At 39.8% G+C, this 20,606-nt stretch overlaps 1 protein-coding gene across 1 annotated transcript; it reads right to left on the reverse strand.

Annotated features, from left to right (window-relative positions):
- Window positions 1-818: 818 nt before the first annotated feature.
- On the reverse strand, window positions 819-19,808 carry ldlrap1a (low density lipoprotein receptor adaptor protein 1a). Its single transcript, XM_085262525.1, has 9 exons — window positions 19,596-19,808; window positions 11,682-11,824; window positions 11,070-11,182; window positions 10,545-10,659; window positions 8,001-8,073; window positions 7,724-7,819; window positions 3,570-3,700; window positions 3,299-3,333; window positions 819-1,705 (listed from the first exon to the last, which is right to left on the reverse strand). The coding sequence occupies exons 1-9, from the start codon at window positions 19,678-19,680 to the stop codon at window positions 1,561-1,563; spliced, it is 936 nt and encodes a 311-aa protein (XP_085118651.1). The 5' UTR covers window positions 19,681-19,808; the 3' UTR covers window positions 819-1,560.
- Between the last annotated feature and the right edge of the window lie 798 nt (window positions 19,809-20,606).

A 20,606-nucleotide genomic window follows, 5' to 3' on the forward strand; every position in this document is an offset into this window, starting at 1 on the left:
TCCACTACAAGACACTTGCTTTATCCAAAACACAGTCATATTCAAAGTAATCCCAAATTGGACTCAGGCGCTTTCTCCCGACTTTTCCTGACATGATTCTGCGCGTGGACGGAGCAGCAACACAGACGACTCGACTAACGTACTGGCCACCTGCTGGCATAATGAGACAGCCAGAAAAAAAATCTGGAAACTAAACTTCATTTTCACCCTTGACTATTGTACGACACGCACACATCAACGAAAACTAAACACATTTTTGCTATAAATTCAGTTAATTTTAGTTAGTTTTGTGAACACTCATTACAGTTTTAGTTAGTTTTCCTTTTTTTGTTTTTATTTTTATTTCCGTTAACGAAAATGTTTTTTCACTTCTAGTTTTCGTTAACGATAATAACCTTGCTATGGATCAAATAGACGTGACAGTCAACACAAAAAGGTTCAGACAGCTCCTCAAATGAGAGCAGATATTCCTTATATGACCATGTCTGCATTTGACCACAGAAGCCCCACCCACCTTCTCTTCAAACCTCTTGTTTATGATGAGTAGCCAATGGAAAGACAGTGGGCTTAAAAAGGGGAAAGGACTATCCAAAGGTGTCTAAGCTGAGGAGCTGAACCAGCATGAGAAAAATAAAGAGTCTAACCTGTGAAGTGCAGCAATAACAATATGGAAATGTTCAATGTGGAAATCTTTCAAAAGAAATAACTAAATAAAGATATCTATATCAATATTATATGTCTTCCATTTCTTCTGATGATTCTAACTAGTGTAATCTTAAACTTAGATGAATACAGACCAAAACACTGCTATAAAAATGATATATTCATGATTACATTTTATTTCTATACAACACTGGAATATTTCCAGCAAAATGAAATGGCCACAATAGACTGTGAACATACCTGGGCTACATTCAGCACTGTTACACTGCTGCACTGAAACAGCAAAGCTTACAGCGTGTTGTAAATGAGTCGCTGGGAGATTTCATATAAATACAAGTGCAACAAGATTATAAACATTAAACAACTGTAATTTTTTGCAACCAAAGCAGATTTCACTTAGAGAATAGCTGATTGTCCTGCTGTTATTAAGGCCCGGTGTTACTGTCTGTATATTAGTCAGAATAAATACTTACTTTATTCATAAAAAATAATTATTCAACTATAAATTAGAACTAAACACATACAAAAAAAAACACTGATTAGGGAGAAACAAGAGAAACAAGAAAACAAAGTAAACAAAGGAGAACAAGTGCTGACAGAAGAACATAAGTTAGTAGTAACGCTGTGCAGTGTAATATGGGAGGAGATGGGGTAACATTAAAGGCTGTTATTGCTTTGGTGCACAGGGGCAGCGGCCTGTGCTGTTTCCACAAAGAAAGAGGAAGAACTGCTCATGTGAAGAGTACAACAAGGTGGAGAGGGCAAACTTCATCTCTGAGCTCACAACCCTTCATTCCCTTGCAGATGTACAGTAAACTCATCTTAAATACACACTGATATCTGGTTAATTCATAGGAAGACACCACCACCCCTCCCCCTCTTAGTCGTTGACTCTGGTCAGAAGCCCAAGAAGTCATCCTCAAATGGGCTGACAGTGTTGGGAGTGTTTCCATTGGTGCCATCCCAGTCTGGTTCAATGAGCCAATCTTGGGGGGTCACCCCAATGTCCAGGACCTGGGGGTTAGTACGTGACACTGCCAGTCTGAGGGAAAGAGAAACAACCGTCAACCGTCAACAACAGCTCCCCTTTAAAAGAATGCAAGCAAGCAGAAATTCTTCTATTTTGGTGTGAACCAATCCCATGAAAAGACCAAAACCAGTAATGTACAGGTCTGTTTCTTAATACTCAAATAAAGAGCTTTTTAAAAAAAAAAAAATTAAAAAACAGCAGCTTTTGGTTACAAAAGACAAAATAATCCTGAACAAATCCACTAAAACATTTGGAAACAGCTCAATTCATCACTGCTTTTGGTCTCTTTAAAATGGGACCAATGAGTTCAACACAGCCCTGATTGTTGACAGAGTTGCGCTGAATATGGTCTCAACCAAGCAAAAACAAAACCTCTGCCTGGAAACTGGAATTAGATTGAACAGAGCTGGGATTAAAAGTAAACTGATATTTCCATATTGAGGCAGAAAAAGAAGGAAATTCTCTTCAACCTCCATCAGAATGAAGTGAAATAAAATAGAAGAACCAAGAAGGCATCAGCAGCTCATGTAAACAGTAAAAACTAGCCGTCATTCTGTTTCCTACTCTTATCCTCTCGACCCTCAGGGCTTAATAGCAAGCAGAGCTGTTTCGACTCCCAGCATTCAGTTTTCTGCTGATTTTAATTCACTGCAGCTCAGCCTCTCAGACTCGTTTATGTAACTACACCCTCAGTCTGCTCTGATATGTCTGAAACATCCCTTTCTCTCTGGGATAACAATGTCTGCAGAGTCTGGGTAGAGGTCAGTGGGATTACTTCACATTCACTTCATTTGAGCTGCGGGATAAACGGTGTTGATCCGTAAATGAGTTCAAGTGACCCACTGCTCCACTTTCAGACACGGGAACTGCTGGACAAAAGCCCCGCTGTGTGGAGTGGAGTCGCACCATCCCCACCGCTTCAGCCAAAACACACACTACACATCACAGAGGAGGGTTATCAGACAGACACAGTCATGTTTGTGGTGATGATGAAATGGGTTGAGATAATAACATTTTTCATTTTGACTGAAATTCAATACATCGAATCAAACACAAAATCCATCGACAACAAAGGCATCTGACAGGAAATAAAAGACGGAGGAGGTTGTGTTACCCCGAGTGACTCGCGTCTCTGACCTGTAATCTGGGTTTTCAGGTTTGGAGGTGATTGAATGAAATGGACTGATGTCAGGTTAGTAACTGGGACTACCACTCTATGTAAGGCTTGTGATAACAATTGCTCAACTTTACCTGGAAATGAACCATAGCTATCCAGAGCACAGCTGGAGACACAAACACACAGCAGATTGAGGACAATTTAAAGTTCAGCTATGAAATCATTTCTCACCAACTGTCAAACCTCTACTGAGATTATCCCTTCATTTATATTTTTATATTGTCAGAGAACGGAGGGTTTGCGGTCTGCAGTACACTGAAATCACCAGTAAGTGGCGACATAGAGCCAAGCAGTACAAGTAGGAACTACAGTACAGAGGTAGAGGCAGATTTTGTGTTTTGGGGATGTTTTATTGGGAACAGGGATCAAAGAAAATCACCTAGGATTAATTTCAGATTATTTTAAGACTTTAGAATCAAATATCTCACCTGGAGAAGGCTTCATCCAAACCATCTTCTATTTTCTGCAAGAAAAGCAATCAGTCCTTAACATTAACTCAGGGAAAAGCATGTAATATGTGTGTGGTGCTGGCACAAACAGGGGAAATTTAAAGCAAATCTTTCCAAAAGCTGGAGATCCAAACTGAGTCGGGAAAAATCCAACTCTCAAACTGAGGATGGTCAACATCGGAGTATGAAAGAAAGGGTCATTTGTAAGAGATTCACAGTCAACACAGACAAAGCGAGAGGACGGACTCACCCAGGCAGGATTGTTGTTGGACTCGGAGGTCTGTCTGTGGTTATCCAGCTGATCCTCTCCGATGTTTCCATTGGTCTCCACTGCCACATTCACACTCTTCTCCAAATCCAACAACATATCTGTAGCCACATCTAATAGAAAAGAGATGGAATGACAACTGATTGGTGTTATAATAACAGATCAGAGCAAGACACAGTGCAGCCTCCACACCAGGATGAAGTGACAAGAGGGAGCAGTTAAAAATGATGATGGGGCAGACCATCGTGCCATGTCTGTTTCTGCATCTCTGTGGCAATATAATGTTAAAGCATGCAAAGGTTTTCCATGTCCTTTTATGTCTATAGCCATGAATAAATTGGTTTCACAGTTAGTTAGATTTTAGTTGAAATTGGTTACAATAAATTGTTTCACAAACTGTGCTGCATTGAGCCATGTAATATCTGTGAAAGGCTAAATGCCAACGTCACAAACCTCCAGTTTCAAAAGCAAGGATTACATTCTCACAGGAACAGAGAGGCCAGACGTCTATTAAGCCTGTGTGTCTGCGGGAATATAACTCTTTGACCATGGGACTACAGGCGTAAAATAATTATTTTAACCAGTAAGGGCTGACGAATAAAAGCCTGAAGCACCACATACCCTCTACTGTGAAAAACAAAAAAGGCAGATGTGCCATGGAGGTTTATTTCCCAGCTGATCACGTTCTGTGAACAGTACGTAGAACTAAAGCTGAAAACTTTAAGCCACACAACATGGCTTGTGCTCACAAACTGGACCAATCACCTGTATGTGCTGCCTGAAAGTACAAACACGGGGCCAAAGCCCCTCGTAAAGTTTGTTGTGAGCATAGAGGGTGTTTCTTTAACACCCACAATGAAATTCTGTGGGGAAATTTAAGAATTTTACAAACTGGATAAAATGATGAGCACCACATGTCAGTGAGATTATAAAAAACGACCAGAGGCCTGTGCTACAAAGCAGAATTTTGTCTTATCTAGGAAACTGGGTTACCTGGACATCGCTATGGTAACTTATGCTGCAAACCTACCCTGCTCTCACATTAGAGATCAACAAGTATGAAATCACCTACTGACCAATCAAGCTTCAGAAAATAGTGGATCCCTCAGACCTCTGTGTACGAACAGTAGGAGGGTCTAAAGTTTTAATACTGCCTGAAGTCTGTTTTCCACATGAGCATCAGTAATAAATATAATAAATATAAATTACTGGAGATGGACCGATCCGATATTACGTATCCGTATCGGTCCGATACTGACGTAAATTACTGGATCGGATATCGGAGAGAAATAAAAAAAAAAAAAAATGTAATCCGATCCATTAAATATAAAAAAAGCACCTCACAAAACTTGCGACACGGCGTAACTCGGCTCATAACCGTAGCATGTCGGAGCAGTGTGATAGAGCAGCTGTGTGTATTTGAAGCCTGCTACCAAACCAGCATTTCATCTCTGAGAAGGTTATCCCAGAGATAAGTAAAGCAAGTGTGTAAGTTCATCTCTGAATGTTTGTAAAGCATTCCCGCGTTAAGCTTAACAACCAATACCTGGAGCGACTGCCTCTTCTTGCTGCTACTTCAATCATGAAACTGCTTAATGATCAGCTGATCGGCTTTTCTGTCACGACTCCGTCTCTCTTGTTTGTTTATTGCCCACTTCGCGCCAGAAAGAGGAAACCAGCGGCTGAACAACAGCAGCACGTTTAAGCTTGATAAGCTGTTGTTAGAATTTATTTAATATTACTTTGTACACCAGGATCTTTTTCTATGCAGCTGACGGCTGGTAACTGTCCAGGGGAGGATCTAGCAAAGTTTAGCCAGGGGGGCCGATAGGGCATGAACAGGGAAGAGGGGGCACAAAGACATACTTTTCTTTCTTATTCTCATTTAAAATGTCTAGCTTTTAATCAATAATTATCTGAATCTTACACCCAAAGTCCATTACTGTATATAATAACTGTTAAGTCTAATATACCCTAGTAAGCTATATTACTTTTTCCTTTGGGAAGATACCATCTGTGCAGTCTGCAGTTCTGTTGAAGGAAGATGTTGAATCTATTTAATTATTTTTCAAAAATAATTTCTTTCTGTGCATTTTTTTTTTTTTTCACACTGCATCAAATTAAAGTTGATTACGTCGATTAAGCATCATGAGGTGGAGGTTTGGGGGGTGGTTCCCTATTTTTTTTTTTTGCTGGGAGTTTGCAACCCTATTAGTTAGGTTGCTTAAGATTTCTGCTAAGTACTCTTTAAAATACCAGAATAGGGAGGATGGAGCAGGTTTAAGTTTATTAGATTGATCAGTATTACTGAACTATGAAATATTTTGGGTGCAGTGTATTTTTTTTTTTTTTTTTTTTTTTTTTTTTTTTTTTTTTTTTTACACATACAGGTATAACAGAATAGCTTTAGTGTAGAGCTGGGCGATAGAACGATAACGATATGTATCGCAATATAACTTTTACTCGATAGAGAAATTAAGCTATCGCGATAGACCTCGCCGCTCTTGTCCTCTTAAAAAAAAAAAAAGGTCAGCCAATCCAAATCAAGTAGCGCAGAGCCGAACCAATCACAGCCGCAGCGTCACGTCGCGTGACTTGTTACGTACAGCACAAGTGCCAAGCCGCACGTGTGTTTGTTTGGGAAGCAGCCAGCGGGTAATGGAGGAAATGAGTGTGCCGACTAGAAAAATCAACCGAGCGTGACCGAAGAGAAAACAGATGATGGTTCCAATGCCAGAGAGATTGTCGAACGGAAGAGCCAAAGAAGTTCCGTAGTGTGAAGGTATTTCGGCTATTTCAAGTCTGACAAAAAACAGAGTAGCGTGCACTGTAAATTGTGCCGAAAGCAAGTCTGGAAATACAATAAACTGGTGCATGCGTCACACTGTGCGCCACGTTATTGTTTCGGTGAAATGAATTTCTACAATACTGTTACTGTTAATTCTACTCTCTGCAGTGTTTAAATGCTTACATATACACACAGTTACTGTCCCTCCACACATACGACTCGGTTCTGCTTCTATGCCCCAGCTTTGTTTACTTTTTCCCACCGAGGCTTCTAGACTTCTGATTGGCCAACATTTCTGCACAGTTAGGAATCTAGCGCCACCTGCTGCTTTGGCATGTTCATAGCAGCGTTTTCCTTCATTTCTGCCTTTATGTGTGGACGGGATTATTTTTTAAAACGAAAACGGAAAATCTCCGTTTTCAAAAATACCCGTGTACGTGTGGACGTAGCCTCAGTCTCTGACTGGAAGCGCTAATTCGTCATTCGGCTTTTGTCAGACTAAAGTAACTGTTAACACTGTTTGAAAAGCTCAGCTATACAACAAGGAGAGATTGAGAATTTCCTTTTAGTTCTCAGTTTATTTGATATTGACAAAAGTTAGTCAGTTTTGTCTGTTCTTCTGTAAAACAAACTAAGATTTATTTTTAGAATTAATATTTTGTTTCTAAGTGGAATTGACAATTTAGTCTGTTTCGTTTGTTCTATTTTGAAACTTAAACGCTTTAGCGGCTGCCTTTTGTGTAGTTTGCAATATTTGCCTTTATTTATCTGAAAAAGTCTCATGTTCCTTAAGTACATCTACCCTGTTGAACTTATTATGGGAAATAAATATTTAAATAAAAACAAGCTGCTGATTATTTCACATTTTACTTGTGAGCAACGGCACATTTAAATCTTACAAATATAGTTATTTGGCTTATATCGTGATAGATATCGTTATCGCCTGAAATGAAAAAAACATATCGTGATATGAAAAAATCTCATATCGCCCAGCTCTACTTTAGTGTTGTTGTTTATTTAAACTTGAGTATGAACTTATACAAAATGCAGCAAGATATTAAAAAAACTGTTTTATTGATTAAAAAACACTATATCGGATTCATATCGGTATCGGCACATATCCAAATTTATGATATCGGTATCGGACATAAAAAAGTGGTATCGTCCCATTTCTATAAATTACTAGATGAAATTTTATGCTTTCATTTTGCAACCAAAAAAGATAAAGAAAACAACTTTGCCAAGTTCCTTTTTTGGTTTTTGACACCATTTGTGAATGACTACATAACACAAATGACCTCATGTGGCTACAGCTCCTTTATGCTTTGCATCTTGTTTTTTTTTTTACCTGTCCCTTTCAAACTCCCAAAGCTGTTCGATCTCTCTGAATGAGAACTGCTGCTAGCCTCTCCAGCGGACCCAGACTTTGCTCTCTTCCCTTTCTCTAAAAATCAGATAAGAGGAAACAACACAAGCAGGTCAGGACCTGTTTACAGCACATATCAACATATTTGGTGAAACAAGGACAAACACAGACAGTCTCTTGATAAAAACAACCCCTCCACAGACGGTGCCTATACGCGTGTCATTTCCAGGACTTGAATGGAGAAGTGTGCGATGCCTACCTTCTTTGGACACCTGCCAGAGCTCGAAAGCTACTGTGAAGGCCTGGGCTACTGTTAGCGCCACAGCCTGAGCCTGGAGGACAGGAGAAAAAGACACAAACAGAGGATGAAAAACAGAGCACTAACTTAAAGAAGTCTGCTTCTCTGACTGCTGTTGACCGTCCAAGAAAACTTTGCATGACCATCAAGATAGAACATGTAGTTTACAACACTAAATGCTTTATCTCAGGTAACAAAGTTATATTTATAACATGGACAGCTGTAAAAATGGTTATAAAATGTTGCCATTCAACAGTAATGCTTTATATTTATATGACTGAAAGATGTGAGTACAAAAAAGGATAGCTCTTGATCTCTGTCCACAGTCCGTCGTCACTGTCACATAAAAGAAAAAAGGTCACTTTGGGGCTTTAAGTCAAATAATTAATTATTATTTGATTGAATTGCAGACTTTCAGCTTAAATTCAAGGGGTTTAACTGCATGACAATCAACTGTCCAATTACTTTTAAGCCTCTGGAAATGGGGGACTGAATAAAAATGGCTGCAACTGCTGAGCCGTTAATGGAAACTTTTATTAAACCCCTGAAAAGGTGACAGTCTGCACTTCAATCACACTTTACTTCAATCATATTTTGATTATTTCTTTTAAAAATCAAACAATGTATAGAGGAAAAACTACAAAAATGTGTCTTTGTTCAGCACATTATTAACCTCATAAGCTCGCTTTCACTTTAATTTCCCTGCTTTAGTTGGTTTTTTAAAGTGGTCCTCATATACTTCTCTTTATTATTATCTTTTTTAGTTTAAGACCAGCAGTTTTTTTCCAACTTTATGTCATTGTCATGTCATTTTTTTAAAAAAGGTATTATTTTGAACTATGAGTCTTGAAGCACTCCTCTCATTGAGTAGAGGACACAGAGAGGTCATCCCAAATCTCTTCAGAACCCCACTGGTAGATAGAGGAGCACATATTAAGGAAGCAGAGTATTCTCATGTTATCCTGGGAGAAAAAAAAAGAGTGGAGTGAGGAAGCAAGTAAGATGAGAGGAAAAGTGCCCTTCTGTTTTCAACACCAAGGAAAAGACAGGAAGACGACAGGAGCTTAACTTCTAGGATTTCCTCTTCGGGATGAAGAGGAAGAGCTATGGTGACAGCAAGACACTCGAGAGAGCCAGTTACAGGACGAATGACGGCTGAATGTGGGTCATTACATCATCAGGAAGGTAATGATCCCCCACAGCCACAGAGGAAGATATGCTAAATATTTGAGTTATTGAGAAACTTTGAATTTAAACTGAAAAGTTAAAAAGTTTGGACACACCTTCTCATTTAATGTTTTTTCTTAATTTTTACTACTTTCTCCATTTTAGATGCAAACTGAAGACATCAAATATATGAAGCCACATATATGGTATCATGTAGCAAAGAAAAAAAATATATAAATAACTTTAAACATGTCTTTTATTTTAGAGTCCTCGAAGCAGCCACCCTTCGCTTTGTTGACGGTGCAAACATTTGGCCTTCATGATGTAGTCACCTGAAATGGTTTTCACCTCACAGGTGTGCCATGTCAGGGTTCATTTGTGGAATTTCTTGCCTTCTTTATGGGGTTGGGAACCAATCAGCTAGAGAAGTGAAAGTCCATCATTACTTTAAGCACTGAAGGTCAGTCAGCCTGGAATATTGCTAAAACTTTCAATGTGTGCAGTCGCAAAAATCATCAACCAAGCACGACAATGAAACTAGTTCACATGATGACCGCCCAGCCCAGAATAAATTTATCTGAGTCACCAGCCTCAGAAATCACAAGTTAACAGCCACTCAGATTAGGGCCCAGATAAATGCCACACAAAGATCCAGCAGCAGACACATCTCTACATCAACTGCTCAGAGAAGACTGCACAAATCAGGCCTTTGTGTTCAAATAGCTACTAAGAAACCACGACTAAGGAAAAGCAACAAGCAGAGGAGATTTGTTTGGTCCAAGAAACACAAGGAGTGGACATTAGACCAGTGGAAATCTGTGCTTTTGTCTGATGAGTCCAAATTTGAGATCTTTGGTTCCACCTGCAGTGTCTTTGTGCAAAGCAGAAAAGGTGAATGGATGATCTCTACATGAAAGGTTCCCACCATGAAACATGGAGGAGGAGGTGTGATGGTGTGGGGGTGCTTTGCTGCTGACAGTGTTGTGGGATTTATTCAAAATTGAAGGCACACTGAAGCAGCATGGCTACCACAGCATCCATGCCATCCCATCCAGTTTGCGCTGAGTTGGACCACCACTTATCTTTCAACAGGACAATGACCCCAAACACACCTCCAGGCTGAGTAAGGTCTATTTAACCAAGAAGGAGAGTGATGGAGTGCTGCACCAGATGGCCTCCACGGTCACCTGACCTAAACCCAGTTGAGATGGTTTGGGATGAGATGGAGCGCAGAGTGATGGCAAAGGGGCCAACAAGTGCTCAGCATCTCTGGCAAATCCTTCAAGACTGTTGGAAAACCATTTCAGATGACTGGTAGTGTACGTGCTCTAAACTCACCACTTTCCTCTTTGAGCAGAGGTAGGCGTTGCACTCCAGGGTTCCATTCAGGGTGTTTTGTGCGATATAAGCAAAGACTTTATCGTGTAGTTTATCCACCGTGCAGTAGGATATCCTGCAGACCAGAGACAACAGGTTAGACAAACAGCGTACAGAGATCCAACGCTTTTTTTTTTGACAGCACAAATACGCTCAAACTTTCCAGAAGCAAGAATGAGATTTACACAGAAAGACTAAAGAAAAAAAAAAAAAACAGTTGAAGACGGATTGACCTGCCGTGTTAGTATGTTTTTGTCAAAGATTAATACAATGTTGATTTTTTTAAAAATGAGTAAACACTGGCAACCCCTCAGCCTCCTAGTACACACCCCTATACTGGACCTTTAGGTCACGGTACCGACACTGGAACCCGTCTGAGACTTTCATATGTGACTTTTTGGTTTCAATGACACCCACCAAGGAGAATCTATTTCAAATTACTTAAGTGATGAAATAAAATTACAAAACCAGTCATTCTACACATACCTGTATATGGACACGTTTTCCAGGAGTTTATTTGTTGAGCTGTCATGTAGGACAATTCCCTGAGGAGAAACCTTAAGAGTGACCTTCTGAGGTTTCTTCCCACTGGCTTTAGCCTGTCATGGGGAAAATAACGCAGCGGAAACTGATGATTGTTTTATGACCGAAATGCAAAACGTCCGCACACTGCTTACATACTACTCAGCTCTTCTACAATGTCTATTTCCGGTGGTACGCTAGAGACAACATTGTACATTATTAATCACCAGACACTTTCAAAAAACCCTACATTTACTATTTATCAGGATTTAGTGCGAGGATGTATGGAAACAGGCACAGTAAGATACAGAGAGCAGCTTTAAACTAAATTTGATCCAGAGTTTATAAACATGCAGACGGTGGTGAGGACATGATGAAAGCCTTAATGTCAGTATGTTTGTGAAATTTAAGAGAGCTTAACAATTTTAAGAAAAAAATAATGATAATAATTAAAGTGGTAGTCTTAAAAGCCACTGGATTGTTTTTCTTACACTGCTGTTGTTGATTTTGGCAGGAAATCAAAGCAGAGCAGTCAAAAGTGGAGATAAAGTAAACTGTGAATGAGCGATCTCTGACCGTGGCAACAATCCTCTTTACAGCAGCTGCTGACAGCTCCTCTCCTTTGGGTTGGTCCACCAGTGTCATGCCAAGATGTCGAAGATTAAAGGTCATGCCCTCTAAGATTGTCTCCCGCGTGTCTGTCCAGTTCTCTGGGAGCTCTGCGGAGAAGAGCGGGAGCGGCCGATACTCTGATCAACTGTAACGACGTTCTTGTCAAACATCAAGCGTTGCAAACATCAAATATTTATCTGCTTTTTCCCAGGGTTCATGTTCCAAAATAAATAAGGCTCGTGCAACATTCAAAGACTTTGAGAAAAACACAAATCAGAAGAAATGTAAACAGTCTGTGTTGAACTTAGAGTTGGCCCACTTCATGTGCTCCCTCGCTGAAGAGGAAAGGCAAAACAGGGTATCTAGGTCAGAGGTGCTGAGGCGTAAAGTAAATATTTCATCTTCCAAATAGCTTATAGGGCTCGACAATAAAAAACATGAAGAGTTTGGAGCAAGTTGTACATGCACTGTGACACGCTGTGATAAGAGGAAAGCGTGGTAACATCAGCGATCTCTCCAACAGCATGAATCATGTGTCGTTCTCAAAGTGCATTACTGTCTCCATTTTTAAAATTTCCCTGAAAAAGACTGTTTAAAGTGTAACTACTGAAGGAACAGCTTCTACCTCTGTGTGATTTCTTATCAGGTTTTGTGTGGCGCTGGCCGACCCTGAACCTGTAATACTGTTTGCACTTTCATCAGAGAAAAAAAAAAAAAAAAAAAAAAAGGGGGGGGGGGGGGTGAAGGAAGGGGGAAAAAACTCAATCCACCATTATTACCTAGAATTTCACCCTCCTAACCTTTCCCTCCTCTGGGATGTAGTACATACCACACAGTCATGCTGGTACATATTCACACACATACATTTTGAATGCAGACTACACAAACTGGACCAAGAGATCTTAAGATCTTAAAGTCTTAGAAGGAAACTCAATGTGATTTTCCGTCACATGTACACTGTTATAAAAACAGGTGTTCATATTAACACAGCCAAAGCACGTGTGAAAGCGTCAGATATCATCATCATCGTTATCATCAGGCCGTTATTTATAGTAACAATATCGGCTACAAAATAATCAAACAAAGCGTTTAAGTACAGGGACTGCAGAGCATCATTAGCTGGAGTTTATGTTAACAGTGCCAAGAGATCCAAAGTTGGGAAAGCAGAATCACGCCTGAGACAAAAGGCACTGGTGGGCACCATGGTGATAAGTAGAGTGAATTTGGGTTAACTAGTTCCCACTTCAGACCCACGTCAACAAAGCAAAACTCAAGGAGGAACACCACAGACTCTAGGAAGACATCCTAGCAGGTGTAGAGGAAGAGGAAATTGGCAGAACACTGGGGCTCTGGCAACGAGGAGCATGAACAAGATGGGAGGTATCCTGCAGTACAGGATCACCTGGGGAAACATCATGCATGCAGACTTAAAGTGGGTCCTGTTCCTGGTGCAGGCAGTGTATGAAGTTTGGTGAAAGAGTGAGACACCCTCCTGCACCCTTTGCTCTGGAAGAGGCTCTTTGGAACATCTTCTCAGCAGCTGCCCAAAGGCTCTGGGGGATAGCAATACCAAGGTGCTGAAGGCAGAGGCAGGTAGCCTCAGTCATCAATACCAGCAAACACCATCAAGTCAAGTCGATTTGTGTAAGCAACTAAAGCTGTCAGGGCACGCTGTCAAAATATCACTTAATCATCACCTCTGAGGCCTCAAAACAGCTGGAACACAGGCTAGAGGACGTTCCAAGAGCAGACAGAAGACACTGTTTGTTTATTTATTTATTTTACCTTGTGCTTTTGTTTTCTTATTTTTCTTCGTATTCATTGTTCTTTAATGTATTTTATTCTATTGTTAAGTGAAAGTTTGAAAGGCGCTTTCAAATAAAAATTGATTATTATTACTTTTCAGCATGCCTACTCTGTAACGTTCCTGACGCAATTGGTTGTTATAAGAGTGGCCAAGAGGAGGCCTATTCAATCTATGTGTAAAGCAGCTGATCATATGAAGAACGCTCCCAATCTTTTACGTCACACAGAGCTAAGTGTAGAAAGAAAAACTGAGCTTGTACAAACGCTGACCCTATTTAACATGAGCGTCCATCACTGTCAGAAAACAATAATATACAAAAGCATAATAGGCCACCTGGAAATAGCTGAAAACAAATTTAATTTTCATAACAAATAAGTTCAGCTTCTCTTTTGGTAAACATTTCATGTTTCGCTCATTTTATGAGAGAAGTGGAATCAGAGAGTCTTTGAAACCTATGTTGAAATGTAACCAGGTCAAAAAGTCTACAACACACTGATTACTGAGAAAATCCTTTCTCAGTATCCACGACTGCCTCCTATAAATGTGTTACATTAAGTAATAAATTATAGTGAGTGGAAAACGTAACAAATGTAATGCTAGTAACTGCAGATATTAATGTTTTCCATTTTAGACATCAAAACATTTAATTTACACAAAGAAGAAATGGATCCTTTTAGTGGTTCACTGACGCAGGTTTCAGTGCATGTTTTCCACTGACAGTGTTGGAGAGCTAATATTGAGCTTGTAATAAAGAACCTGTTCTGGTTTTCAGTTTGTTTCACCAGCAGCAGAGACTGTACCAGGCACCAATCAGCCCAAGAATGCAGAAGGCTTTGACGATAAAAGGTCAGCAACCGTTATACGTCAAAGGAAACAGCTGTGTGCACGAGTCAACTGAGAACAAGAAAAACCAGGTGACCTGCTACTAACATCACACCCGTATGTGGCAAATAATCACTTACTGGTTTCTCACTGTAGTATTGGGGGAAGTGTCTTGGTATAATGTGAGAAAGATAAGAAAAAGAGGAGAAAAAATTGGAAGACAAAGCCTCAGTTTTCAGCTCTATAGATATCCATTACATCCAACACTGATGGATGAGTAGCCATTTAATTTGTCAGAGTGCAAAATAACTCTTAGTTGCAAACTGTGACAACAATGGTGCTGATCCAGAAAGGTCCAACTGACAGGCAATTTGCATCCTGGCTGATTTGTGTGTCTACAACAAACACTGGATCACTGGGGAAACCACCAACTGTGGTCCTACAACTCTGGACTCCTCCAGTGCCAAATTATCTTTTTCTCAGCCTCTGCTGCCTTTTCACTTTCCTCCCTCCTTCACTGATCTACGCCTGCACGCCTCTCAAATTATTATGCACAGAGTCCCAAATTCACCAGAGTTTATGTTTGGGATTCTAATAATGTGGGGAAAACGTAAACACATTAGTGAGAGTGTGTCAATTTGGAAGTCTCTGCAGATGCAAAGTCGAGTAAATTAGGGGCAGAATGCATCTGAAATGTTTATCAGTGAAAGACCTGATGTGCCAAGCAAGGTCTTTAAACCTAGACAAAATAAGGTGAGATAAATTTTTAGTCCTACTGCATTCTCATCGCTTTCAGAAAAGCAATGCTTCTTCATGGTTAAAGGGGGGGGGGGGGGGGGGGAGCCCACTACAACACATTGAGGACACACCCCTCCTAATGAGTTTGTTCAGCTTCCTGTCTGTTACATTGGCCAGTTCCTAAACCAGTTTGGGCTCAAATAGTCACACACTGTTTCTCCCATAATAGGGCAGCTATGGAGAAGCATGTTCATTTGATTTTATTTTGAGAGGATCACATTGTAAAATCAGAAGGAGACGCTTCCTGTATACAACAGCAGCAGTCTGCTCTTCATACAGCAGCTAAGTGGTCACAAGCAGGATTATGATAACATATATAAATACATATTTGCTTTCCACTGTTATGATAGGTTGTACACATTTGTGTTTTATTGTGAAACTTTTTATGATTTTTACCTATGAAAAGTGCGACATAATTCTTTTAATTTAAGTACTTATATTATACAGAGAGTTTCAATCCTGAGGGTGCTGTGGAGTAGAAGTGGTTCTTGTGTATAAACTCACAGTGAAGGACAACCTTCTGATTGGTGGGCTACGCTCACATTAACAAACAGGGTTGCCTGTTGAGTGTATGAAGCAGACTTAGCCACATAGCAAGGCTTTCTTTGCATTAGCTTTGCTCAACAAAACCTAAACCCTCTATGAGAGGTAACAGGCATCACAGCGGTGGCTATCAACCTTCTCTGTGGTTCGTTAAACTTTTTTCGACAAAATGGACCAATCGGGTTCTGTCCACTTCAGTCAAGTGGAACATGAATAAAATAAAATAAAAAATTATAAGTCAGCTACTGCCTGTAAAGCTGTCATATGTTAAACCTGACTTTAAACAAGATTCTGAAAAACTGCATTCAGGTGAGATACTGTCCCAAGAAGATGTCACTTCAAACAGAAGTGTTTGACTGGCTCAACATCCATTGTTGCTTATATCTCAAACACAGTTCTGCAGTGGTCAGGTTGGCAGACTGTCATCACGAAAATTCATACATGGGAAAATATGCAATACCATTTTGAAATAAATGGGGAAAACTGTGATAAATTGATGAGACATATTTTTTTAATTAAAATTTTACATTAAAAAAGTAGTATAATACAAAAAACATCATCGAAGAGAGCATTTTTAAATTGTCTAACTATTGCAAAATAATACAGTATCATTACTTTTAGGTAAATGTGTATGACAAATATTTTAAGATTGTCAGGTAGCTTAAAAAAACAACAACAACAAAACAACAACATTACTTTCAGGCTGTAGTGTTGTGCTTCTACTGACGTTCCCATATGTTCGTTGCAGGTCAAATAGAGTGGTACAGTAGGTTGCTACTGTTTTCCATCTAGTTGATGACAGACTTTTTTCAGCTTCATTTTGAGACTTTAAGAGAAACCCAACTCTTTTTACAGACCATTAAATTGTTTATCCTGTTAAAATAACACAGTCTAGTAACATTAGTCACAGGCAGGACTGATGACGCTGGCTGTGCAGCTCTAGCATTAATGTTACTGTTTTATTACTAGCCATAGCCGCTAGCCACTACCTTAATGATAACAACATAACAGTTAAACAGCTAACGGGTAAAGTTTAGCCATTAAATATATCATAGTAGAATAAAATATAATAAAATTTAAATAATTACATAAATGTGGTGCAGAACCTGCCATAGAAGTTTGGGATTTCATGGAAGACAGACAGTAACATTGTAAAGGAAAAAGGAGCCATGGATTTTTAAATGCAAGCATCACCGCTAAAAGAAATGCAGCACAACTGATCAGCGCCGTTGCATTCACATCAAATGCCACATGCTGAATCTCCAACTTCAGCCTCATGGCGTTCCGGATGATTTTAATACAAGTCATATTTATTCATCAAAAAGTCCATTACAGCCAGTTTAGAGCAACCACAGAAATACAGCTGCAGAGAAAACTAGTCAGAGCTAAAGAGTGGCACCTGTTGGAGAGGATCCTGGAAAAAGGGGTCTTCAACACAAACAAATAAACTTTGGGGGTCCCCTTAACACTGTTGGCATAGGCCGTCTAAGCCAGGGCAAAAGAACAGAGAAGATGAAGTCTTAGCTAGATAAGATGAATGTATTTCTCCCAACACAAACTTATGGTGAGAAAACAGAACATGCAAAGAGGCATACAAGTGACGTGACATAGGTGGATCACAACTTTTCTATACACGGTTCATCTAAATGAATCATCAGATTACAAAAAGCTTTTTTTTTTTTTTAAAGTAATGGTCACAGAAACCTAAAATTTTAAAATACATGGCTGAATATAAAGTTTTACATACGACACTTACAATGTTCGGCAAGCACTTAAGGTGCGTCCCCCGGATGCATGGCACATGTCCAGATGATAGTCAAGCTGTCTGGAGTCACTGCAGCCACTGCTGTTGTTACTCTACCTACTGGCATCCATGGGAAACTCACGAATCCGCTCTTTCTAACAGCATGCCTTTCAATCGGCACTCTGAAATCTGATCATTCTTTTTGATACACCCTGTACTAAAGGCAAGCGAGTACCAATGACAGAGAAGGTTACTGGTGATTGACATATGACAGGTTAACAAATATAATAGAGTACCTAAAAACAAAAATCAACAGCGAAAACGCAATGCATGCTGAGTTAATCAATTCCTCTATTGACACCCTTTTAGCCTATAGAATAATAATAAAAAAAAAACAAAAAAACATCACGGCAGCAGCTGAACTACCAGTATCCTAAAACCAACTGGTGAAGTCACAGTAACTATGACCATCTTTTTATGTACAGTTTGTAATACAGTCTCATTAATGGAAATGATGCCTGGGTCCTCAGGTGCTCGAGCCCTGTACTGCATTCACCTGACCCAAAGTAATCCCTACCCCGAGTACATGGAAATGTAGGACGATTCTGATGAAGGCAACGTCAGACCTAAAAATCCAGCATGAATGATATGGGTCAGTGCTGGTGAAGAATGCGTGCCCTGCAGCCAGGTAATCTATGACCAAACTTCAATACTCTACTTCTACGACAAGTGGGTCAGTAGCCACATTTACAGGAAGCCATTAATTCCACGAACAATCAGAATAGCCCACTTCCAGTCGGAACGGCTGCCACAGACATACAAACAACTCAGGCAGAAGAAACTCGCACTGTGGAAAGTGTCTGCCAGATGTAATACAGCCAGATATCACCTCTCCACTGACAGCTGGGAAGATGTAAGATTAACATCTCAGCCTCATCCATTAACGCAGTAATGTGCAGGCATAATATGGAAGTGTCCATCTCTAATTTCTGCGGCGTTGCCTTTTCCCTGGTGAGCAACTAAGGTTACACACAACAATGCAGTGTGTTTATGTTATCCACCCTGTCACTCTCTAATGTCTCTGCAGATGTGACAGTAGCCTTTCTGGAATTTAAAAAGAAAAAAGGAAAACAAAAGAGCAGCAGTATGACTTGAAGCCAACAGGGGCAGTGCACAGACTTGCCCCGCAGCATTCCTGGCTTGTCCTCTTGGTTACAGGCTGTGGACTTTTCATGCTTTGGAAGCCACACGGTCATTCCCCCCACCCCACAACTTCACAGGCAGGATCAAGTGAGATTTAGCTTACAAAGTGGCCCTTGAGTCCTACAATGGGTGCCAATTCCTTCTTAAAGGAGCTTTATGTTAATGCTGCTGCATGTGACTGCTCCTGCCCTGGCAAAGTGCTCTTCAGCAACATACAATGGGGGAAATATAAATATAATAAGATCTCGTGCTGACGATGACCTCTGAACTTCCTCTGGCAGGGTTGGCGGAAAGAGGGAGGTGGGATTATCAAGAAATCCAAAAATACCTTTTTAGTTAGCGAAACACAAAGCAAAAGAAGTAGTTGGTGTAATTCCCACCTGAGTAAAAGACCGTGAGAAACACACAAAAATCAGTCTTGAAACACGTGAATAATCCACGAGAAATGGCACAAATTAGAAATAAAACTTCTAATTAGTTTTGTTGTTGTGGTTCATTTTAAAATAACTTGAATTCCTGCACCATGATAAACCGCATTGCAAACAGTTACTCATCCTCCGCAGGAAGAAACCGCTGTATGTTTCCCCAGAACAGAAACACTAAGCGGGAGAAACTATTTACCTTTACCCTCCTTTGACAAACTAAAAGAGACGTAACTGCTCAAGCTAAAGAAAAAAAAGAGATGTCAAACTCCGTCTTTACCACCCGCTGTGACAGCCGACAGCACAATACGTCGTTTGTGAAACAGAAACCAAAGTTTGGTCAAGTTAACCTATAAATGTCTTAATTAATCACTATTTGTCACAGAAAAAAAAGGTAAATTGGGTACAGGCAAAGTAAACTGCGGCTAGGCGGAATTTTAAATTTGTTGCTAACGGTAAAAAAAAAAGAAGGTATTACCTTTTATTTTTTATGTTTTTTTTTTTATTTTCCTTTAGCTAATTTAACGAGTATTTCTTACTTCTGTGTTTGCTGGCAGTCCACGACTGTTTCGCCATACTTGGGCTCCGGATAATAGCTCTTCCAGCAGACTTGAGGGCATCCATGTCGGTGTGTTGAAGTGCAGAGAGTCGGTGAAGTTCCCCGAAGTGTTCCAGGAGAAATGTTGACCGGACTGCTGATGGGGAGAGAGGATGGACCTGTGGTGCCTTCCAGTGCACTCAGAAATCCCGGTGTTGTGTCAAAAAGTCATCGCCTGCCAAAAACTTTCCGTGTGTTTCTTATATGTAATATTTTTCCTACAAAGGGGGTTATATATAAAATTAAAATTACCTGTTTTTCAAGTATCTTCATAACTCTGTGTTATTGTACTTACATTATAACCAATCCGGTCCCTTTTGTGCACTTAAAATATGTTTGCACAACTATTGTTATATTTGTTGCAATTTCTGCTGTCCTCTTAGGCCAAAAGATATTTTTAATGTCAACGAGGTATTTTTTTTAAACTGGATAAGTCCGGCTTCTACCTTGTTACAGGAATGTTGATTGTGGCTCAAGATGACTTGATATCATTTCACAGGTTTCACATATTATAGACACAAAAACTTATATATAGAAATTTAAATACGAGCAATCATTTTTTGCACAACACTGACTTTACTACAGAGGAGTGGTGCTGCATTTGAGTTACATGGGACATTACGTGGTATCTGAAAGGATGCTAAATAAATAATTTAAAAAAGAAGAGACGATTCATATGGAAGAGCCACATAAATATGACCAAATCAGAACCTCAACTATAGCTTTCAGGACACAATTTTAAAGAATGCTCTTACAGTATAAACCCAGAATTGGCAGACTGCCCGTATAACAACTTGGTTAGCAAAATGCATTTATAAACTATACAGGCACAATAGACAGGCATGTCTGCTAATCAGTGCTAAATAACAGACAAGTAAATCTCTAGAATTTCATTCACTAAAACTGAAGCAATTACAGATTTCATTCTTGACATATCTTAAGATGATGATAA

The sequence above is a fragment of the Mchenga conophoros genome, linkage group LG22, assembly GCF_057382185.1.
Source record: "Mchenga conophoros isolate Kocher_MC1m ecotype Shallow Benthic linkage group LG22, M_conophoros_male_GT1.1, whole genome shotgun sequence".
Taxonomy (NCBI): domain Eukaryota; kingdom Metazoa; phylum Chordata; class Actinopteri; order Cichliformes; family Cichlidae; genus Mchenga; species Mchenga conophoros.

What these genes read in the sequence shown, in the direction of transcription:
- ldlrap1a (XM_085262525.1), bottom strand. Translation starts at nt 19,680, where the DNA reads ATGGATGCCCTCAAGTCTGCTGGAAGAGCTATTATCCGGAGCCCAAGT. An exon ending in TAAAGAGGATTGTTGCCACG is followed by an intron (nt 11,183 to 11,681) that starts GTCAGAGATCGC and finishes TCCCCATGACAG; the next exon opens with GCTAAAGCCAGTGGGAAGAA. An exon ending in CTGGCAGGTGTCCAAAGAAG is followed by an intron (nt 7,820 to 8,000) that starts GTAGGCATCGCA and finishes TCTGATTTTTAG; the next exon opens with AGAAAGGGAAGAGAGCAAAG.